Raw genomic sequence first — 24,419 nt, forward strand, 5'->3', positions numbered from 1 at the left:
TGATGGGCACTTAGGTTGCTTCCATGTCCTGGCTATTGTAAATAGAGCTGCAATGAACATTTTGGTACATGACTCTTTTTGAATTACGGTTTTCTCAGGGTATATGCCCAGTAGTGGGATTGCTGGGTCGTATGGTAGTTCTATTTGTAGTTTTTTAAGGAACCTCCATACTGTTCTCCATAGTGGCTGTATCAATTTACATTCCCACCAACAGTGCAAGAGGGTTCCCTTTTCTCCACACCCTCTCCAGGATTTAGTTTCTAGATTTTTTGATGATGGCCATTCTGACCGGTGTAAGATGATATCTCATTGTAGTTTTGATTTGCATTTCTCTAATGATTAACAATGTTGAGCATTCTTTCATGTGTTTGTTGGCAATCTGTATAGCTTCTTTGGAGAAATGTCTATTTAGGTCTTCTGCCCATTTTTGGATTGGGTTGTTTGCTTCTTTGTTATTGAGCTGCATGAGCTGCTTGTAAATCTTGGAGATTAATCCTTTGTCAGTTGCTTCATCTGCAAATATTTTCTCCCATTCTGAGGACTGTCTTTTCGGCTTGTTTATGATTTCTTTTGCTGTGCAAAAGCTTTTAAGTTTCATTAGGTCCCATTTGTTTATTTTTGTTTTTATTTCCATTTCTCTAGGAGGTGGGTCAAAAAGGATCTTGCTGTGATTTATGTCATAGAGTGTTCTGCCTATGTTTTCCTCTAAGAGTTTGATAGTGTCTGGCCTTACATTTAGGTCTTTAATCCATTTTGAGTTTATTTTTGTGTATGGTGTTAGGGAGGGTTCTAATTTCATACTTTTACATGTACCTGTCCGGTTTTCCCAGCACCACTTATTGAAGAGGCTGTCTTTTCTCCACTGTATATTCTTGCCTCCTTTATCAAAGATAAGGTGACCATATGTGCGTGGGTTTACCTCTGGGCTTTCTATCCTGTTCCATTGCTCTATATTTCTGTTTTTGTGCCAGTACCATACTGTATTGATTACTGTAGCTTTGTAGTATAGTCTGAAGTCAGGGAGCCTGATTCCTCCAGCTCTGTTTTTCGTTCTCAAGATTGCTTTGGCTATTCGGGGTCTTTTGTGTTTCCATACAAATTGTGAAAATTTTTTTTCTAGTTCTGTGAAAAATGCCAGTGGTAGTTTGATAGGGATTGCACTGAATCTGTAGATTGCTTTGGGTAGTAGAGTTATTTTCACAATGTTGATTCTTCCAATCCAAGAACATGGTATATCTCTCCATCTTTTTGTATCATCTTTAATTTCTTTCATCAGTGTCTTATAGTTTTCTGCATACAGGTCTTTTGTCTCCTTAGGTAGGTTTACTCCTAGATATTTTACTCCTTTCGTTGAATGGTAAATGGGAGTGTTTTCTTAATTTCACTTTCAGATTTTTCATCATTAGTGTATAAGAATGCCAGAGATTTCTGTGCATTAATTTTGTATCCTGCTACTTTACCAAATTCATTGATTAGCTCTAGTAGTTTTCTGGTAGCATCTTTAGGATTCTCTATCTACAGTATCATGTCATCTGCAAACAGTGACAGCTTTACTTCTTCTTTTACGATTTGGATTCCTTTTATTTCTTTTTCTTCTCTGATTGCTGTGGTTAGAACTTCCAAAACTATGTTGAATAAGAGTGGTGACAGTGGGCAACCTTGTCTTGTTCCTGATCTTAGTGGGAATGGTTTCAGTTTTTCACCATTGAGGAGGATGTTGGTTGTGGGTTGGTCATATATGGCCTTTATTATGTTGAGGAAAGTTCTCTCTATGCCTACTTTCTGCAGGGTTTTTATCATAAATGGGTGTTGAATTTTGCCAAAAGCTTTCTCTGCATCTATTGAGATGATCATATGGTATTTCTCCTTCAATTTGTTAATATGGTGTATCACGTTGATTGATTTGCGTATATTGAAGAATCCTTGCATTCCTGGAATACACCCCACTTGATCATGGTGTATGATCCTTTTAATGTGCTGTTGGATTCTGTTTGCTAGCATTTTGTTGAGGATTTTTGCATCTATGTTCATCAGTGATATTGGCCTGTAGTTTTCTTTCTTTGTGACATCTTTTTTTTTTTTTGCGGTACATGGACCTCTCACTGTTGTGGCCTCTCCCGTTGCGGAGCACAGGCTCCGGACGCGCAGGTTCAGCGGCCGCAGCTCACAGGGCCTAGCCGTTCCGTGGCATGTGGGATCTTCCCAGACCGGGGCACAAACCCGTGTCCCCTGAATCGGCAGGCAGACTCTCAACCACTGCGCCACCAGGGAAGCCCATCTTTGTGACATCTTTGTCTGGTTTTGGTATCAGGGTGATGGTGGCCTTGTAGAATGAGTTTGGGAGTGTTCCTCCCTCTGCTATATTTTGGAAGAGTTTGAGAAGGATAGGTGTTAGCTCTTCTCTTCTCTAAGTGTTTGATAGAATTCGCCTGTGAAGCCATCTGGTCCTGGGCTTTTGTTTGTTGGAAGATTTTTAATCACAGTTTCAATTTCAGGGGCACAACGTTTTACAAAAACAAGACAGCACTACAAACTTTCAAAAGATTTTTTAAAACCACAAATATAGGGCTTCCCTGGTGGTGCAGTGATTGACAGTCTGCCTGCTGATGCAGGGGACACGGTTCGTGCCCCTGTCTGGGAAGATACCACATGCTGCGGAGCGGCTGGGCCCGTGAGCCATTGCCGCTGAGCCTGCGCATCAGAGCCTGTGCTCCGCAATGGGAGAGGCCACAACAATGAGAGGGCTGTGTACCGCAAAAAAAAAAAAAAACCCGCAAATATAAAAACTAATAGTTTTGAGTTTTGTTCTATTCTTATTTTTCATATAATATACTATACTCTTTTTTATGCATTCAGTATTTATAAAAACAGAATACTATCCATGAATCAGTTTGTATTTGTGATAGTTCTAATTTATCTGATGATACATGAGACCTCCCCATATTTTTAGAAGAAGCAAAACCCTGTTCATCTTTTTTTTTAAAAAAGTAAACAAATTCCATTTATTACATATAACATTCCAGGAAACCCTTTTAAAATCTGAAGTGCCCAAGGAGCTATAACATAGCTGTAGAAAAATAAATTAAGCAGTGGTTCTTGCTACTCATCTAGGCTTAAGGTCTAGTTTACTCTTAAGAGAAAAAGGCAATTCTAAAGCATCTTTATATAGCACAAGATAAGGCAAATGGGAAGTATATATCAACCAAAACAACAATAATAAAGAATGTAATTATCATGAATATATCATTATCATTGCTAGTACAGCTATCTTCTACAAACTTGGTAACTAGAAACAAAACTTACCTGTCTAAGAATATATCCGGGAGTGGTGGATAGGTCTGCATGTCAGGCACTCGCTCGTGGACTATAACCATTATGAAAGATGTAAATCCGAACACTATAAAAACATATATACAACTCAATATGGTCTTCCAATACTCTGGGTCCAATCTTCGAATAGAATGTTTGTTTTTACCATTCACATACTGGTATTGATCAGAATTCAAATCAGCGATGGGTCCGTCACAGTCATGTGAAGGTTCCCCATTACAGAGCCACTCTGCATTCTGAAGAGCACTAATGAAAGGGCTCATGGAACTCATGGGACTGTCACTGTTGTATCCCATCTCTTCTAAAACATCAATATGTATTTTCTGCAATTTTCGGACTGACAGCATTAACCTTTTAATGTCCCCTAAGACTTTGATTTCCAGAGGAGGAGACCGGAGATCATATTCAGTCAACGTTAGCAATGTGATTCCATCAAGTCGGTGCTTATTGCATAAAATGTCCACATACTCAAAAAAGCCTTCATCCTTCAGCCAAACAGCTACATGCTTGGTAGTCCAGCGGCGAATGCAGAGCTGATTAGGAAAAGCCATTTCCTCTTCCACTACCTGTCAAGGGAAAACAAGAAAATAAAACAAAAATTTCAGGGTGTCCTAAGAACTCCTTTGAAGACAAAATACACGTAAACACATCAGAAACAGTAATTCATCTACACTGCCCTATTGGCTTCCAGACGAGAGTAAAAGAAACAAAAATTATTCATTAATGAGTAGTTCTCAACAGATTAACATTCTAATAATTATATGCATATAACCCCAATAGCAAAAGGAAAGCTAATGACCGAACATTTTTGCAAAATGTTTTTTTGGTAATATTTTACAAATGGCTTTTCCACACCACAGCAAGCCATTACTTAATTAGAAAAAGCCTACTGGTGAGAAGAATTGAGAAAAATAACTCAACACTGTTCATAAAATGAGATATATAGAAAGATTTGTTATACGTAAAAATAAATCAAATTTCAGAAATCTTCATGTTCGTGGAATAAGTCTCCCCCCACCCCGCCTCCAAAAAAACACACAACCCCGGGCTTCCCTGGTGGTGCAGTGGTTGAGAGTCCACCTGCCGATGCAGGGGACGCGGGTTCGTGCCCCGGTCCGGGAGGATCCCACATGCCGCGGAGCGGCTGGGCCTGTGGGCCATGGCCGCTGGGCCTGCGCGTCTGGAGCCTGTGCTCCGCGGCGGGAGAGGCCACAGCGGTGAGAGGCCTGCGTACCGCAAAAAAAAAAAAACACACAACCCCACAAAGGCAGATAGATAACTAACTGCAGGAAACCCCTTAGATTAAGCATATTTCTATCTACTATACAAATAATTTCTAAAACAGATATAAAGTCTTTACTAGATATTAAGTATCTATAAATATCTTAACAGCTCATTTCTTTCTATACCTTGAATATTCCATTACAGAACTGAAAAAGGAATTTTCTTCTTAAATTATCATTGAGATTTAGTGATAAAACATTTCAATGTACCATAAATTTGAGGGGCCATATTTTATACTGCAATTATAGTATTTCCTTTTTTTTTTTTAATTTTAATTTTTGGTCTCACCACGTGGTTTGCGGGATCTTAGTTCCCTGACCAGGGATTGAATCCTGGACCTCAGCAGTGAAAGCATGGACTCCTAACCACTGGACCCCTGGGGAATTCCCTATACTGCAATTATAAAAGGCCAACAATGTACTGTTTCAAAAAGTACTAATAATTTTTACTACTTTGATCCCACACAGTTCTGTTTATGTTCTTTTTCCATTTTAAAATGTTCAGTAACTTGGGTCTATATCAGGTTTATAAACTTTATCAGATATACGGGAGACAAAGGCCTACATGGAGAAAAAACCTAGTTCCCTAAAGTACTTTCTCAACTACTAAAGCCTGTGGGCTTTCTGACATTTTCCAGATCTCTAAAGACCATATTTCCTTCTGAGATGATTTTTTAAAAACACAGTAAGGGGACTTCCCTAGTAGTGCAGTGGATAGGACTCTGCGCTCCCAATGCAGGGGGGTCCGGATTTGATCCCACGTCAGAAAACTAGATCCCACATACATGCCACAACTAAGGAGCCCACGTGCCGCAACTAAGACCTAGTGCAACCAAAATAGATAAATAAATATATTAAAAAAAAAACTCCACAGTAGGTAAACTTTAAAGCATTAAAAAAGAAGAAGAGGGGCTTCCCTGGTGGCGCAGTGGTTGCGAGTCCGCCTGCCAATGCAGGGGACACGGGTTCGTGCCCCGGTCCGGGAAGATCCCACATGCCACGGAGCGGCTGAGCCCGTGAGTCATGGCCACTGAGCCTGCGCATCCGGAGCCTGTGCTCCGCAACGGGAGAGGCCGCAGCGGTGAGAGGCTCGTGTACCGCAAAAAAAAAAAGAAGAAGAAGAAGAACGAGAAAGAATGACACAACAAACACCCATGTGCCCACTACCCAGCTTGAAAGAAAAAAAAAAAAACAGTTCCAATACATATGTTCTGTTTCTTAATCTGGGTATTAGTTATACAGGTGAAAATTCATCAATCTGTATACGTATGATCTACATTTTACATATGTTGAACTTGATTTTAAAAGTTTGCTTTAAAAGCAAAACAAAACATCAATACAAGTGAATGTCCTTCCCTGATAGCAACCCCTTCCTCTCCTCTCAGATGTAGTAATTCCTGATTTTAGTGCTTATCATTCCCTTACAACATGCATTTTTGGCTATGAAACCTTTCTATGCTTCTTTATGCTAAGGAAAGTAAAAAGCTGCTACTTCTGCATTCTTCTATCCACACAAACTCTTGCCATGAATACCTATAATCACCTGAAAAAGGCAGATACTCAACTACCCAAGTACCTCTTATACCATCAAAAGTATTCAGCCAACAAGAAACATGCCCATTAAATATTTGTTTCTTAATTACTAAAAAGCAATCCTAGTTTTTGAAAATCTTAAATCACAGTGTTTCAAAACAGAGCTTTTAACAGTATTAATCCACAATAGCTTTTGAGTCTTAAAAAATTAACAGTACATGCATCTGTAAGGACATGTTTTATATACTGCAGAGCTACAAAAAATTGTACTCAACTTTTTTATTTTTACCTACAGTATATCAGTGTCATCCCAAAGGCCAAGGAATTATGATTTATTCACTTTCAACTCATGGAATTTATACACATTGATATATATAATTTTATATCACGTATTACATATATATAGTTCCATTTTAAATGATTTTGCTATGTTTTAGTCCATATAGATAGCCAGATGGCTTCATCCTACACACTACATACATATATTTTCCCCAAGGTATTCTCTGAATAAATCATTTCATCCCTGAATATCCAACAAACACATGCTACAAACTCTGCAACAATTACGATGTAATAAGTATGAGAAGCTCTTCTCATACAAGATAAGGCCAGATTCCTTCTGTCATTTTACTTCTATTCTGCTACCTTTCTCCTTTTTCTAACAGCTTACCACCAACGGGCTCCAAGTCACCCCATCCTTTTAGCCTTATTCTTCAGTAGTTTCATCTCACACACTGCTCAAAATGATCTCTTTCATGGTTTTTTTTTTTTTCTGTCTTATAGCACCTTCAATCTGGCTAACAATCTGTTCTTTACACCCTCAATCTGGCTAACAAACAGGCTTTGATGCTGATGTTTTAGCTGCTAGAAAATATGAGTTATCATACAAGAAAGCCTCCTGGAAGTCTTTGAGCCTGCTGTGGCAATGCCCTAAAAGCATGACACATTGCACTGTTGTGCTTCATCAGGTCAGGGCACAACCGTTAATTGTGTGCTACTACATACTTAGATAACACTATGAAAACCTGCATTAAAGAGGTATATTAACAGATGATAAAAGGCTTCAAGGCAATTTAATATTTACATTGTACCACAGGAGCTACAGGGGACAGGAGACTTTTAACGAAGAATATGAGAGCTATAAGTTTCATACAAATATACATAATGAAGAAATTAGGTAAGTAAATGTTTCAGAATACTTTCAGCTTTAACCAATAATTAATATGAATCAACTATCAGTTAAAGGGACTTCTGCTTCTGAACAAGATGCAATAAGAGAAACCAGATTTACTTTTCCACCTGAAACAGCCAAAAAATAGATTAAATATATGGGGAGAAAACCAGTTTCAAGACAGTGGGCACCAGACAACAAAGGAGATCCTTGAGAGTAGGAAACAAGGTGAGCCCTACTGCCCCAGCCATGAGTGGTACACGATATAAACTGGGTGAGACCCAGCAGACTTGGTGAGTTGCAATGGAACTGAGAATCTAGGGAAATCAAGATGGCAGTGTACCTGGGATAGAATACTAGAGAGGAGAAAGATACACAGACAGAGAACTTGTTATGGACTGAATGTTTATATTCCCCCCAAATTCATATGTTGAAATTCTAACCCCCAATAGGATAGTATTAAGAGGTGATTAGGTCATGAAGGCAGAATCCTCGTGAATGGAATTAATGCCTTTATAAGAGACACCCCAAAGAGTTCTCTTCCCTTCTGTCATCTAAAGACACAACTAGAAGCTGACCACCTATGAACTAGGAAGCAGGTCCTCATAGACACCAAATCTGCTGGCACTTTGATCTTGGACTCCTCAGCCTCCAGAACTGTGAGAAATAGATTTGTTGTTTAAGCCACCCAGCCTATGGTATTTTTGTTATAACAGCCTAAGCAGACTAAGATGGAACTCCAGAGATTTGCAAAGGATCTCCCTTGAATAGGCAGCTGAATGCTGATCAGCACATATATGTGAGGAAACCAAACAAGACTGAAAAAAGAACCACCCAGAAAGATTAGAGGCAATAATGCCCAGTATTCACACAAGACCACTAAAAGTGCCTACTATAAACAACCAGACTGGAAAAAAATGAAAAATCTCATGATTCATGGGGCACTGGGTAGAGTACACAACAGGATCTTTCCATAGTAGTAAGGAAGAATTAACCCTAAAAACAGTAGTTCTCAACTGAGGGCAATTTGCCCACCCCAAAATATTTGGCAATTTCTGGAGACATTTGTGGTTGTCACAACTAGGGGATCATCTAAAGACTAGAGGCTAGGGATGCTGTTAAACACTCTACAATGCACAGGACAGCCCCTCACAACAAAGAATTATCTGACCCAAAGTGTTATAGTGCTGATACTGAGAAATCCTGCCCTAAACCTAAACATGTCTCTGGTCCAGCCAAACAAATCTTAAAAGCAGAACCAAAAGGATCAAACTGTTTTCAAGTAATTTAACTACATCCCACAACAAAGCAGAAGAATATTAATAGGAATAAGAAAGTATTCAGCACCCAACAGGTAAAATCACAATGTCTGGCAACCAACCAAAGATTACCAGGCATGCAAAGGAGTAGAAAAATTCATCTATAATGAGTAGAAAATCAATTGAAATTGACCCAGAACTGACACAGATAATAAAATTATCAGACAAGGAAATTAACATAGTTATGATAACTGTATTACATATGTTCAAAAAGTTAAATAGAGATATAGACATATAAAAAAGATCCAACTCAAACTTCTAGAGATGAAATTACAAGATATGTAATAAAAAACACACTGGATGGGATTAACAGCTGATCAGATATTGCATAAGTATAGTAAACTTGAAGACATAACAATAGGAATTATTCAAAATGAAACACAGGAAAAACAGAATTTTTAAAAATGAAGAGAATATTATTCAGCCTTTAAAAGGAATCTTGAAGACATTATGCTAAGTGAAATAAGCCAGACACAAAAGGACAAATATTGTATGATTCACTTGGTAGTCAAATTCATAGAGACAGAAAGTAGATGTTGGTTTCCAGGGACTGTGCAGTAGGAGACAAACACCCATTACTGTTTAATGGGTACAAAGTTTCCATTTGGGATAATGAAACAGTTCTGGAAATGGATGGTGGTGATGGTTGCACAACAATGTAAATGTACTTAGTGCCACTAAACTGTGCACTTAAAAATGGTTAAAATATAAGTTTGTTATATATATTTTACCATGATTAAAAAAATAAAAGAAAATGAAAAGAATATCAGTGAGAGGTGGGACAACTTCAAACATCTTAATAGATGCATAATTGTAGTCCCCAAACAACGAGAGAGGAGAGTGCAGAAAAAAATATCTGAAGTAACAATGGTTAACATTTTTCAAGATTTGGTGAAAACTATAAACACAAATCAAAAAGCTCAATAAATTCCAAACATTAGAACCACACAAAAAACTATACCACACCAAGGCTTCCCTGGTGGCGCAGTGGTTAAAAATACGCTTGCCAACGCAGGGGACACGGGTTCGAGCCCTGGTCCAGGAAGATCCCACATGCAGCGGAGCAACTGGGCCCGTGCACCATAACTACTGAGCCTGTGCTCTACAGCCCACGAGCCATAACTACTGAGTCCACAAGCCGCAAGTGCTGAAGCCCACACGCCTAGAGCCCATGCTCCCCAACAAGAGAAGCCACCACAGTGAAAAGCACGTGGACCACAACAAAGAGTGGCCCCTGCTCCCACAGCTAGAGAGGGCCCGCACACAGCCACAAAGACCCAACGCAGCCGAAAATAAATAAAAAACAAACAAACAAGCAAAAACAACTATACCACACCATATCATAATCAAATTACTCAAAATCAACGACAATGAGAAAATCTTAAAAGTAAAAAGAGAGGATACACACATTATACACATAGGAACAAAGATAAGAATGATAGCAGATTCCTCACTGGAAACATTGCAAGCTAGAAGACAGTGAAACAATGTCTTTAAAAGACTGAAAGAAAAAAAAATGATCAGCCTATAATTCTATGACTGGTAAAATGTCGATCAAAAACAAAGGTAAAACAAATACTTTTTCAGACACACAAAAGCTGAATAATTTCATCTCGAGCAGACCTGAGCTACCAGAAATGTGAAAAGGAAGTCCTTCAGGCAGAACAAAAATGCCATCATTTGAAAATATGAATACCAGAAATGGTAGATATATGGGTAAATATGTAAGTAAAATATGTCAACAATAGCACAAAAGTTGGGAGAAATGGACTACTAAAATAAAACTCTTCCAGAAGAGGAGGGAATATTTCTGAATTCATTCCATGAGGCCAGTAGTACCCTGATACCAAAACCAGACAAAGACATTACAAGAAAATAAAACTACAGCCTGAGAGCCCTTACAAATGTGAAAGCAAAAAATTTAAACATATCTTAGCAAATCAAATCCAACAATATTTTAAAAGGATAATACAACATAACCAAGTGATGTTTATCTCAGGAGTGCAAAGTTAGTTTAACACTTGAAAATAAAAATAATTCACCACAGGTTAAAACAGGGAAACCACACAATAACTCAAAAGACAGAAAAGCATTTGGCAAAATCCAGTATTCATTCCCAATGAAAAACTCTCAGCAAACGAGACATAAAGAGAAACTTCATCAAGTTGATAAAGGACATCTTTGAAAAACCTATGGTTAACATTATACTTAATGATGAAAGGCTAAAGGCTTTCCCCTTAATATCAGGAACAAGGCTGGACTGTCTACTCTCATCATTTTGGTAAAACACTGAGCAATCTAGCCAGTAGAATAAGGCAAGAAGAAGAAATAAAGGGCATACGATTGGAAAGGAAAGAACAAAACTGTATTTGCAGACAATATGATAATCTATGTGGAAAATTCAATGGAATCTACACATACACACAAACACAAGTTACTAGAACTAATAATTTAGTTTAGCAAGATTGTTTAATATCAACATACAAAAATCAATTGTATTTCTATATACTAGAAATAAACAATCAAAAAATTGAAATTTACAAAATAATGCCATTTACAATAGCACCAAAAAATATAAAATGCCCAAGGATAAATCTGACCAAACATGCGAAAAATCTGTACACTAAAAACTATAAAACATTGCTAAGAGAAATTAAAGATCTAAATAAATAGTGACATGGGTGGGTCAAAAGACTCAAATTTTTAAGAAAATAAAAATGCTGTGAAATAAAATTCATATTTTATGTCCAGACAAGAAGAATTCAAACATAAAAATTTTTTCTCTGCCCTTTGGCCTCCTCTCTCCCCACTACTGAGAACTGTGTATCTATATTACGCATCAACCAAACCTCCCCTGTTGGCATAAATACCCTCTCAGCCATAAAGAGCAACATTCTCCTAGCACCAGCCAGGCAACTCCTTAAAAGATAACATTCCTTCTTGGGACTTCCCTGGTGGCGCAGTGGTTAAGAATCCACCTTTGAATTTGGTAAATTGAATCATCCTTGTCACCTCTCTTTCTCTTATCCAACAATCAGCCTATCAAAAATATATCCAGGACTTCCCTGGTGGTGCAGTGGGTTAAGAATCTGCCTGCTAATGCAGGGGACACGCAGGGTTCAAGCCCTGGTCCGGGAAGATCTCACATGCTGCGGAGCAACTAAGCCCGTGCGCCACAACTACTGAGCCTGCGCTCTAGAGCCCGTGAGCCACAACTACTGAGCCCATTTGCCACAACTACTGAAGCCCATGCGCCTAGAGCCCGTGCTCCACAACAAAAGAAGCCACTGCAATGAGAAGCCCACGCATTGCAATGAAGACTAGCCCCGGCTCGCCACAACTAAAGAAAGCCCGCATGCAGCAATGAAGACCCAACACAGCCATAAATAAATAAATAAATAAATGTATTAAAAAAAAGAAAGATAACATTCCTTCTTGATCTTGTAAGGGGCCACACGACTTTTAGATCTGGACTGTGTAACTGTCAATAAAACGTCATTTAATGTACAGCCCTCTGTCTCAAAAAAACTTATATAACTATGCCTACACTTCTTATTGGTGGAACAGCTCTGAGAGCTTTCTGATGTGCTGTTCTTGGGTTACAGTGCTCAATTTGGCTCAGATAAAATTTTCCGTTTTTTTCTTAGATTGACTGGTTAATTTTTCATTGACATCCGTCAATTCTTCCAAAATTTGATCTATATATTTCATGGAATCCCAATCAAAATTCCAACAGACTTTTTTATAGATAAACTTATTTCAGTAGTTGATATGAAAATGCAAAGGACACAGAATAACCAAAACAACCTTGAAAAAGAATAAGATTAGATAGCTAATTACAAGACTTACTATATACAGTGTTTGTTTTCTACTGCTGTGTAACAAATTACTGTAAATTTAGTGGCCACTGGCATTTAGGGCCCCCTCCTATTCTGAAAACCAGCTTTTTCTCTGTTGTTTTTCTTTGTTGAATGCCCCTTGTACTTAGAATCTCTTTCTCCAGGAAACGCCCAGTCCTTTGCTGGCTGATTAGGTCAGGTCCACTAAGATAATTTCCCTTTCTTAGTCAACTGTGCCATATAACATAACATAATCAGAGTGATAATCAGACTCACAGGTCCTTCCCACTATACAAAGGTCACTGGAGGTCATTTTAGAATTCTATCATACTACCCTAATCAAGACAAAGTAGTAATGGCATAAAGATAAACAAATCAATGGTACAGAATAGAGAATCCAGAAATAGACCTACATACATATGGATATCTCATTTTCTACAGACATGCAAAGGCAATTCAGTGGAGAAAGGATAGTCTTTCCATCAAATCGTATTAGAACAAATGAATATCCACATGCAAAAAAAATTAATCCATACCTCTCACCACATATAAAAAATTAACTTGAAATGGATCACAGACCTAATGTAAAATCTAAAACTAGAAAACTTCTAAAAGAAAACACAGGAGAAAAAAAAAAGAAAACACAGGAGAAAATCTTTCTGACCTTAGGTTAGGTAAAGATTTCTTAGATATGACAACAAAAGCAAGATCCATAAAAGAGCAAGTTGATAAACTGGACTTCATTTGCCTAGGTAGGTGACTGAAGGACTTTTATAGTTTGTAGTCTACAAATTTCTGCATTGTTTGGATCTTTAAAAGTAATGAACTTCTACAATAAAAAGACAGAAAAATATATAGAAGCGATACATATTTGTTGAAGAACATTTAAAATATAATTTCAAAATTACCCCCCAGAGAACTAATGCTTGTAATTTTTTATTTATCTTTCATCCACAGAACTTTCTATAGGAAAAATTTCTATAGAGAAACCATACCATTGGTAATTCTGTATCATTTTTACTTAACATTACTGCATGAGTCCTGTCTAATGTTATCAAACTATCCTTTGAAAAGGACATTCCATTGTATGGCTATACAATAATTTGTCCATTTCCCCACTGTCAGCAACTGTTCACAATTTTATTACTATTACAAATAGTATTGCAGTGCCTTGGGTTAGATTTATAGAAGTAGAATAACAGAATAAAAAAATCTGACATATTATTTAGACACTAACTCCTAGCTACGTCATTAAAGTTTGATCCACATCAAAAAGCTCTGTGTGCAAAGCATGGTACTTGTCCAAAATGTTAACTGGTACATAAAGGAAACATTTCAATTTGAGATAAAATTTAAAAGAAGTTTATTCTGAAATCATGAGCAATTAAGAAATTAGTTATCAAAGGTCAATGTTATTATCAAGGCACTGAGAGAATAGTCCACTCATGCAGAATCTTACCATCAAGAGGCATTACTCAAACTTAGTTCCAACTCACAGATAACAGATAAACTAAAGTAGCTGACTGTTCCGTACAGAGTGGAACAAAACATTTCTTATCTTTTGGATGGACTCTGGTGAGAAATTTTTGAAAACTATTTTTTTAATATTTATTTTTATTTATTTATTTATTTGGTTGCACCAGGACTTAGTTGCAGCAGGCGGGCTCCTTAGTTATAGCATGCATGTGGGATCTAGCTCCCTGACCAGGGATCGAACCCAGGCCCCCTGCATTGGGAACGCAGAGTCCTAACCATTAGGCAACCAGGGAAGTCCCTTGAAAACTATTAAAAAATGCAATTTTCAGCACATCAACTTGTTCATTTACTAGAAAATTTATTTCTTTTCTCTCCAAATTTAATTCATACTAATTAAAGATGTCAGCAGCTTGACAGCAAAAGAGCTCAGCATATTTCCCATGATCTTATCTCCATACTTAATACAATAAAAACAGCTTATCTGGTATTACTTAACAGTAGCATGGCTGTTCTTTAATCAATGAGCCTTTAACGCATACCAATGGAGTGATATGCATTAAATTATCTTCACGATAATATAAATAACTCATTTACTTATTAAAACTCAGTTACCAAATTAAAACTGCAAATACTGTATATTAGGTTTAACAAACTAAGCACAATCAGCCCAGAACTGCAAAAGGAGACAATAACTATCAACAAACTTTTTCCCTATTCTGCCTCACTGAAGCTATTTGTTTTGTCCTATCCTATCTTTGTGACTGAACAGCTGCAGGACAATCTGGCCAACTACTGGAAATGATGACTTGACTACAAGGAGTATTACCATCTATGAATCACCATTGACTTAGTGCCTGTGACAAATATGATGAATTGGCACTCAGGATCCTTTCACAAATATGATGCAATGGCACTCATGATCCTTTCCGATCTCCCTCTAGTTGTCTTTTGTACTACAGAGGTTAAAAAGGTAAAAATTATTCCCCAGGATCCCTAGCAACTAGGGTTCTAAATGTGAATTAGGTTCAGCCAACTAGATGCTCTGACATGGGAGGAAGGCAGAAAGTGAAGTAGGGGCCATTTTCCTGAAGTTTTGGGTATCCACAAGAAAGACTATTGAAATATTGGTTGTATGTGAGTGTACAAGTAATTCTCCAGTTTCTAGTCACTGACTTTGTGTCAGGAAGCAGCTGAAGTTGTAGAGTGGCAGTACTGGCTTTCTAATGCCTGCATCACAGATATGATGTGTTGTGTGTGTGTGTGTGTGTGTGTGTGTGTGTGTGTGTGTGTGTGTATGTGTTAAACTATACATAACTGAATATTTACTATTTTAACCATTTTTAAGTGTACAGTTTAGTGGAATTAAGTACATTTACATTGTGCAATCATCACCACCATCCATTTTTAGAACTTTTTCATCATTCCAAATGGAAACTCCATATTCATTGAACGATAACTCCCCATTGTCTCCTCCCCTGTGCTCCTGTCAACCACCATTCTACCTTCTGTCTCTATGAATTTGACTTTTCTAGATACAATAGTGGAATCCTACAATATTTGTCCTTTTGTGTCTGCCTTATTTTCCTTTGCGTAATATCTTCAAGCTTCATCCATGTTGTAGCATATATAAGAACCTCCCTCCTTTTTAAGGCTAAATAATATTCCATTCTATGTATATATCACATTTTGTTTATTCATTCATCCATCAGTAGGCACTTGGGTTGCTTCTAACTCTTAGTTATTGTGAATAATGCTGCTATAAACATAGGTGTATACAAATATCTTTTCAAGTCCTGCTTTCATTTTTTTAAAAATATTTATTTATTTATTTATTTATTTATTTATTTATTTATTTATTTATTTATCTGGCTGCGCCTGGTCTTAGTTGTGGCATTCGGGCTCTTAGTTGCAGCATGCAGGATCTAGTTCCCTGTCCAGGGATCAAACCCGGGCCCCCTGCATTGGGAGTGCAGAGTCTTAACCACTGGACCACCAGGGAAGTCCCTGCTTTCACTTCTTTTGCGTATATATCTAGAGGTGGAATTGCTGGGTCATTTGGTAATTCTGTTTAATTTTCTCAGAAATCACCATACCATTTTCAAAGCAGCATCATTTTACATTCCCACGAGCAACACACAAGTGTTCTAATTTTCCACATCCTTACCAACACTTGTTATTTTTTTTAACTAATTAATTATTTCTTTTTGGCTGCAATGCATCTTGGTTGCTGTGCTCACAGGCTTTCTCCTGTTGTGGCAAGCGGGGGCTACTCTTCGTTGTGGAGTGCGGGCGTCTCATTGTGGTGGCTTCTCTTGTTGCGGAACATGGGCTCTAGGTACGCAGGATTCAGTAGTTGTGGCGCTCGGGCTCAGTAGTTGTGGCTCATGGGCTCTAGAGCGCAGGCTCAGTAGTTGCGCCACATGGGCTTAGTTGCTCCGTGGCATGTAGGATCTTCCCAGACCAGGGCTCAAACCCATGTCCCCTGCATTGGCAGGTGGATTCTTAACCACTGTGCCACCAGGGAAGTCCCTATGCAGCTTTAAAAAAATCCCATTAAAATTTTTTAATCCTAAATTAAAATCTTTTCATTGAGCAAACAAAAAACTATTATTTTCCCTTTATAGTTATCAAAAGGTAGTTTACTTTTTCTTAGTAAGCACTGTTTCCAAGTATCTGAATCTGCTATAATTACAAAAGTTTCAAAGACCCAGAACCGCTTCCTACCAGTTTTGAAACTCTAGCAGTGATCTTCTACCGTTTTACTATGTCCCACTGAGCAGCAGAATTTGGGGTAGCACATTTGAAATAAATTAAATTGTTTTTTCAGTTACATTATCATTCTATTGGCTGCACTTTAGCCTTGGGACATTTTTTTTGCTGCACAGACCATGCACTATTATATACCGTTATTAAAAAAGGCTGTCATGTATACCAAAGAACACAAACCTTTTCTGACTCCAACTTGCCTTTAAACTAAGACTTCCACTATCTGGTTGTACCTAATTCTCTACCACATTCAGAACTGTCTCAGTTCAATGAATAAGAATCAGTTCAATGAATAAGAATCAGACAACACCGTGCAGGTTATATCCTCAGTTGTAGTAAAAGTTTTTACACAATGGTCAAAATTTAGTGGTAAGTTTGATGAAAAATCCTTAACCTGGCAAAATGTCAGAGCACACCAGTAAAGAAGCCAAGTGTATAAAATTCAAATTTTTATTCTAATCATTAAAATAATATTTGGGCAGGCTAGTAGTGGTCTGACAGATTGACTGGTAAAAATCTTCATTTTTAAATATGCTACACCCCCAAATCAAATCAACGTAATAGAAAATGAGAAACTTGCTCAAGACTTCAAACTCCATTACAATATTGTGCAAATATACTGGATTTGGCCCCAAAATTTAATGTATGGTCTGGCAATCTCTGACTTTCATACCAATGTTGTATTGATGAAACTGACATAGATTTAATTTAGTCTCAAAGTTCCACACTAAAGCCAATTTGCAGGCATTTCCAATAACTCAGTGACACAGCTTAACTTAGGAACTTTAGGAAGACCCTAAATTAGCAGAATTCATGGTTCTCACCTCCTACTAGAATTTCTTACCTGTCAAGAACTTTAAGAGAACAGAAAAAAGGGTCAAGATAATAGATATAGGGCTTCCCTGGTGGTGCAATGGTTAAGAATCTGCCTGCCAATGCAGGGGACACGGGTTAGAGCCCTGGTCCGGGAAGATCCCATATGCCGTGGAGCAACTAAGCCCGTGTGCCACAACTACTGAAGCCCGTGCACCTAGAGCCCGTGCTCCACGACAGTGCAGCCACTGCGATGAGAAGCCCTCACACCGCAACAAAGAGTAGTCCCCACTCACCACAACTAGAGAAAGCCTGCGTGCAGCAACGAAGACCCAGTGCAGCCAAAAATAAAATAAATAAAAATTCCTCGCCCCCACTGCCAAATCTCAGAGCATAAAATAAATAAATAAATAAATAGATAAATATCTCTTGTCCTCAGCCACAATTCAAAAGCTACACTAAGCCCACAATAAATATTCAAGACAAATACAAACATACGTCTCTGCCTCCACAATAGTCTTCTAAGGTACATGTCATAAAACTCTGTTTAACAGTGAAACACCGGGCTGAAACTATTATGACCAAGTTTTCCTAGTTTCTACCATCCTAAACAAAAGCCAAGATAGACTCATATTATGTTACGTTCTGCAGTGAGGTGATTTTATTACTAGTAGGGCCCATCATTTAGTGAAGTAACAAAACATTTCAAATATGGAAGCCTGAAGTCTAGACTCAGCTAGGTTAAGATCCACTTAGGATGGTGCTATGTGTATGGGAGGAGGGGGTACAGGTCTGTCACAAATCCATATCCACATATTCAAATGGCAAATTACCAGTGACAAAGGCAGCATGTAAACACTGAATTGTTCTCAAAGGATACCTGGCCCATGCTCCTCTAATTTCTAGTTAACCTCCTGATTTCTCAAAGCCAAGAGAATCATAAGACCTAAAGTAAGAATCACTGTTATGATTAATGGCTGTGCTAGGTACATCCTACTATTAACACCATAGTATTACATCAGGCCTGGAGGTAAGAATTTTGAAAGAATAACTAGTTAATATGGTTATTCTTATAAGACAAAATAATGATGATATTCATTAGAACATCTGTGATTCAACATTTTCCCAAAAACAATGTTCAAATTTCATTTCTCAGAAAAGTCATGAAAATGTCTCTAAGTCAGCTATCGCAAAGTTCTGAAAAAGCATTGAAGATCTTAGTGATTAACAAAATAAAAATGTTTACAAGTAGTTGTGCAAAGTAAAGAGTCTTTGCAGAATGGCGATGATGCTACTGAAATCAAAAGTGATTATCTAAATATATCTGCATCTTCTGCCACAGCAGTCATAATGGCTTCTAATGGAGTAATATAGATTTTCTTGCCTTAGAGAAACTGCTCTACCATAAAACTGATTTTATTTACAACTAAGTGGCTGTGAAAACTGTCAAGGCAAAACAAAGACAAACTATTAGGGACGCTAATGTATTAACTGTACAAATTCATGTAACAGTTTCTTTAATTTTGCAGTAACATTAAGATGTAACCTTAATAGAGAGTTCTTATATTTCGGTTCAGTTCAGCAAATTTTTACATGCCAAGACTTTTATTTAGAGCTAAGTATGAAGACAAGGTCTCTAGAGAATCTCAATCTAGTGAGGGTAAGCAAACATAAATTAACAATAGTAATACTATATATACTTCTTCAACTAAAGGATGTTTGTACTAATTTAAAGAAAAAGGAGTTAATCTTTTAACATCAGCTAAAAGCAAAGTTAAGAATTCATCTCTCCTTTGAAGAAATAATTATTAGTCTACTGAGCATTTGAAGATATGACATATAGTCAATACACATAAATTAACAGCTTACTGCAATCAGTAAATTATCATCTCATGAAGATTTAACCGTTGGATACCCATTTAGACTAGAAATACTTGATTAAAAGTTTGTTTTGAAATGCCAACAACTTTGCAAACCTATAATAGGATAAAAGGTTGTAAAAGTAAAACAACATATGAGACGTGGCTAAAGTCAACATTTCACAAAGATGTTATAATTTAACAATTACAAAAGAAAATTAATCTATTTCAACTAAAGAGTATAAATACTGCAATCATTATTTTTCTGGCATAACTATGGTTTTGGTACGATGTCTTCTATAAAAGGCATCTGTGTACCCATCTATCCCAGTTCTGTTAACTGACAACTACAAGCATCCTCTATTCTTAGTCTTCTAGATAACTCTACTAAAAGTATTATTCATACAATATCTGCAAAGCGTTGGTCCTGCAAATCTGTCAAGGTACCCTCCTTCCAATTTTCAAGACACAACTCCAATTCTGGAGTTACAGGTGAGAGGAACATCTGGTAGCCTCCTGGACTGTGGTGATTTCACATACAGTTTTATGTACCTTTTTAACCCAGACACTTGTATTGACCACGTCTTTACCCTGTGGCCAATACGTGTCAACTCAAGCTACCAAAGTGAAATCAGTTGATACTGAGTATCTGTAAAATCTAAGTGTCCAAATTCTTTTTTTCCAGTTTAGTTTTTTTAATTTAAAGGTAATGTATTAAATCTTTTTTTGTGAAAAAAGATTGTCTAAACTTGTCTGGTGCTTAAGATAAACTTAAATGTAAGAAAAATACAACGAAAAAAAAGAGAAACACATTATTACTGTTAGAAGAAAGCCAAATGATTATCTTTATTTACAGAATCACTCCTTTCACTATCTTTTCCAAACATCACTTCCTTTTCACTACTTCCCCTAGTCCTTTGGGCAAATCAGTGTTTAACATCAACCCTCCCACCCCAGATTCTTAAAAGTATTCACTGTCCACAAATGAGAAAGCCCCATGACCCAAATATATTACCCTAGTGATCGTCCATGCTTTGAAAGACACCTGTGAAAATGCCAAAGCCCTAAATTAGAGCCGCCAAGGGCTCCTTTTCTTTCTTGACCCCATTTCTCTTTTTCTGGCCTTTAAAGCCAGACGACTTGCCACCCGATAGCCCTTTCCTCTTCAAGCCTAAATCCTTCCCCTAATTACCACCACCCACTCTGGTCAGCGATCTTGTCAGTCCCACCCCGGTTCCCTCTCTCTGGCCAGGTGGTAACATCGACCCTGGTCCGGCTCCTCTGATTCCGTGCCCCCAGTGCCAAATCTCAGAGCATCTCTTCCCCCGGTCCCATATTCCCGCGGTACCCCTTCGGTCTTTTTGCCTCACTACCCGGCTTTCCAAAACCTTCAAGTCCCTGCCTCTTCGAGGCCACATCTCCCTCAGCCTCCCACTCCCTCTCGCTCTCCCCTCGACCTCTCCTTACCCCTCTGTCTCGGGCCATCGTCACGCCCCTCAGGCCCTCGGCTCAACAACCTCCATTTCCCTCAGATTCCATGCTAAAGGGGACTCTCCACGCTCCCTCAACGGTCTCCCGGGGCCCCTCCGAACCCCTGTCCGTGGCAGCCCCCGGCTCCATCCCCGACTCTCCACTCACCCTTGGCTGCAGGCTTCTCCCAAAGCCCCTCTTCCCCGCCTCAGCTCCTGCTCACCTCAGCGGTCCGAGTCGGGCTCCCCAGACCCACCTCCGAGTCGGCGTCTGAGCAGCTGTCGGAACCCGGCGCCCTCCGAGCCTCGCCGGAGTGAGACGCCTCAAGAAGCGGCGGTGGAGCCCGGGTAGGAGAGCCGAAGTGGACCCTGGGGCGGTGGCGGCTGCGCGCAGGCATTGCCCGGCCGGCCCTCCTCTCAACCGCGCCGGCAGCCGCTCGAATCCGAACCGGAACTGCTTCGGGAGGCGGGGCCCTACCGGCGGGAGGCGGAGCCCTAGGGCGGGGGCGGGGCCAAAACCGGAAGGGACGCGGGACTCAAGATGGGCGCGAGGGGAGAATGGAGGCTAGAAACCGCAGCAAGGAAACCCGAGAGCGCATGCGTCAGGCCCAAAGCCGAAGTGTGAGAAGATGAGGGGCTACCAGAGATGGGGCGGAGCCTATGGGAGTAGCAAATAGTGTTTGGGGGCCAGAGGAGGTTATCCTAATTCCTTCGGAGGGAGCCAGCTCCTCTCCAATAGCCAACCTCCAATCATTGTTACCATTTATTGCCCCTTTATTCTCTGAGAGTCCCTATGCCAAATGCCATATAAATATCTCACTTAATCCTTGTGCCACCTCTACAGAGTATTACAACACCGAAGGGCCAAGAAACTTGCCTGAGGTTGGGCAGTTAATATGTGCCAAAGCCAGCATTCCTACTCAAATCTGCCTGAACCTATGCTCTTCTCACCTTACTATACTGCCCCACCCTGAGGGAAGCCCCCAGCCCAGGCCTAGCATTGGCGTAAACCAAGTCCAAAACCACCTGCGACCTGGGCTCCAGCCCCTTCTTGGCCTTGGTTTCCCAGGTGGTGCAAGGCAGACTTCAGTGGCTCTGATGGGGGTGGGGACAGGCTCTGGGGTGGACATGAGTGCAAACTGCTACCATGGAATGCCCTGGTGTGGCCTTTACCCTCGAGGCAGACTCAAAGCCAGAGGCAGCTGGGAGCCTCCCCACTGCAGCTCATGCCCCGGATCAAGCCTTCATGAAGTCATCTGAGAGCCGGCAAGACATATCACTTCATCCCATAACTAGCTCTGGCAAAAGGACAGATACAGACTTTTCTCTGTTTCTGTTGTGAAGACAAAAGCCCTTATAGGCAGAGGACTCTCCCTCCCCCTCCCCAAAATATTTCTGATGATAGCCCTTTGGTTCTTCAGAAAGTCTAGGGGAACTTTCATCTCCCTTCTCCCCCCCTTTGACATATGCAGCCCATTTTAGCCTTCTCTTTTGAGAAATCAGCCATTTTCATAACAGAACCACTGTTCAAACCTTCCCCCATAAACCCTGTGGGCACCCTTTAGATGAGGTCCTCCATGCCTCCTTGGCACTTTTCTCCGACTCTATAACTCAGGAACCCTCCCCTGAGCCCCATAATTCAGAAGCTCATCCAATAGCCATACAGCTCCCACTTAGTTTGTGACCCAGGCCTGAAGAACTTTTCCTATCACGAATCCTTGGAGGCAATCACCTCCTCTGCACCCCAGATGTCTACTTTAACTCAGTCCTTGGAACCAAATAGCCTTACACAGGAGTCTAAATCTATTAAACATCTATTATGTGTTAGATGCAGAATATCCTTTGTTTCATTTAATCCTCACAATTCTTACATCAGAGGTGAAGAAACTGAGGCTGAGAGGTGACTTGCAGAGGTATGTCTGATTCCATGTTGTCATGGAATTTGGGGTTAGGGGGTGGCCTGGGGAGGAAAATGTCCTGTTCTCTCTAGAGGCCCCTGTGACTTGCTGAGTCACTTGCTGCTGTCTCACCTGTCCCTGCCAATCTCTAGGAAAGGAATGACACTGGAGAGGCAGAGAGGAGTGACCGCAGAGACAGAGGGGCAGGTGGGCCGGCCCATGGCGGAGGCCTCGCTCCCACAGCTGAGGGGAGATGCCGAAGTCACGCCTTGCCCCACTGTCCTGGAACTAGAGGAGCTCCTGAGGGCAGGGAAGTTTTCTTCCAGCCGCGTGGACGAAGTTTGGCCCAACCTTTACATAGGAGATGCGTGAGTGGTAGCTGACTGAAGGGATAAGGGGGTGGAGACAAGGAGAGACAGTTCCTGGGATCTTCACCAGAGATGGGGGTGGGGTGGGTATAAGGGCAATAGTTCTTCTCTGAGCTTCCCAGCCTAGGGACTTTCTCCAGGACCCCTCTGTACTGGGGACAGTGCAGTGAGCAGGTGCAGCCACCAGGGGGAGCAGAGACTTTGCCTGCCTGAAAGAAGGGAGCTCCCAGAGGTTCCCGGAGTCTTCTGGCACATCCAGAACAACTGGAGGATCTGGGGCGGGGGAAGGACTGGGGAATGGTGATTTGGGGTATGAGATGAGCTGGACAGAGAGCTTGCCTTTCCGGTTCCAGCCTCCCTCCTCTGGACACAGAGTGGGTGAGGAAGGCTGACTGAAGGTGAATCAGGGGAGGTGTCACCTTTAAATATTTGCAGATTAGAAGCAGGTATGAGGTAGTGGCCAGGAGAGGCCAGATATGCATGGTAGGGCATGGGGCAAGAAGGGAGGTGCAGCTGGGTCCCAGGGCCGAAGCAATCCTTTTCCTTCCTGTCCTGGCCAAGGCAAGGGTGGATTGCCTCAGGGAGCAAAGAGAGGCTAAAGCTAAATCCCTTGACCACCAGCTCCCCTACCAGAAAGCTCCTATGGGGGGGCTGTGAGCCGCAGACCCCATGGGTTCCTTCTGGCTCCTTTTGGACCCTAATGGATTCATCGCTCTGAAGCAGGGGTCCAGACAAAGCCTTCCTGGACCTCACTGCTCCCCTTCCTCCCCTCCCCAGGGCCACGGCAAATAACCGCTTTGAGCTCTGGAAGCTGGGCATCACCCACGTGCTGAATGCTGCCCATGGGGGCCTCTACTGTCAGGGCAGCCCTGACTTCTACGGCAGCACTGTGAGCTACCTGGGGGTGCCAGCCCACGACCTCCCTGAGTTCGACATCAGTGCCTACTTCTCCTCTGCAGCTGACTTCATCCACCGTGCCCTCAGCACACCCGGGGGTAAGACTTGGGGTCTGAACCCATATCGCATCCTGCTCAGTCATGGGGGGATGTCCAGTTTCCCCTTAAACATCAGTGTCCTCACACCCCTAGTTTTTAAAGGGCCATCAGGTTTTTAAAACTCTCTGCTCAGTGTTCCAGCACTTTATCCAACAGCATTGCTTCACAGATAGGGAAACTGAGCCCTAGAATACAGGTCATGCCACGAGCTAGGAGCAGCCCTGGGGCTAGAAGCCAGGTCTCCCAAACAACAAAACAGTTCTTTCTGTATCACTCAGCCTTGGGACATTGCTATCTGGT

The 24,419-nt window shown here is 40.4% G+C and overlaps 1 protein-coding gene across 4 annotated transcripts in view; it reads right to left on the reverse strand.

Moving 5' to 3' along the window:
* Positions 1-21,295, reverse strand: part of SAMD8 (sterile alpha motif domain containing 8) — a 46,633-nt gene extending 25,338 nt beyond the window's left edge. For 2 of the 4 annotated variants that reach the window (XM_030862688.2, XM_060286443.1), the window contains exons 1-2: positions 21,083-21,295; positions 3,304-3,896 (exon numbers count right to left, since the gene is read on the reverse strand). In XM_030862688.2, coding sequence (XP_030718548.1) covers positions 3,304-3,896; positions 21,083-21,256 — 767 coding nt within the window. In that variant the 5' untranslated portion in view covers positions 21,257-21,295. Of the gene's footprint in view, positions 1-3,303; positions 3,897-21,027 lie in introns of all 4 variants that reach the window. The other 2 variants (XM_030862689.2, XM_030862691.2) reach the window with 2 other exon arrangements.
* Positions 21,296-24,419: the final 3,124 nt, after the last annotated feature.

This window comes from Globicephala melas, chromosome 16 (genome assembly GCF_963455315.2).
Source record: "Globicephala melas chromosome 16, mGloMel1.2, whole genome shotgun sequence".
NCBI classification, from domain to species: domain Eukaryota; kingdom Metazoa; phylum Chordata; class Mammalia; order Artiodactyla; family Delphinidae; genus Globicephala; species Globicephala melas.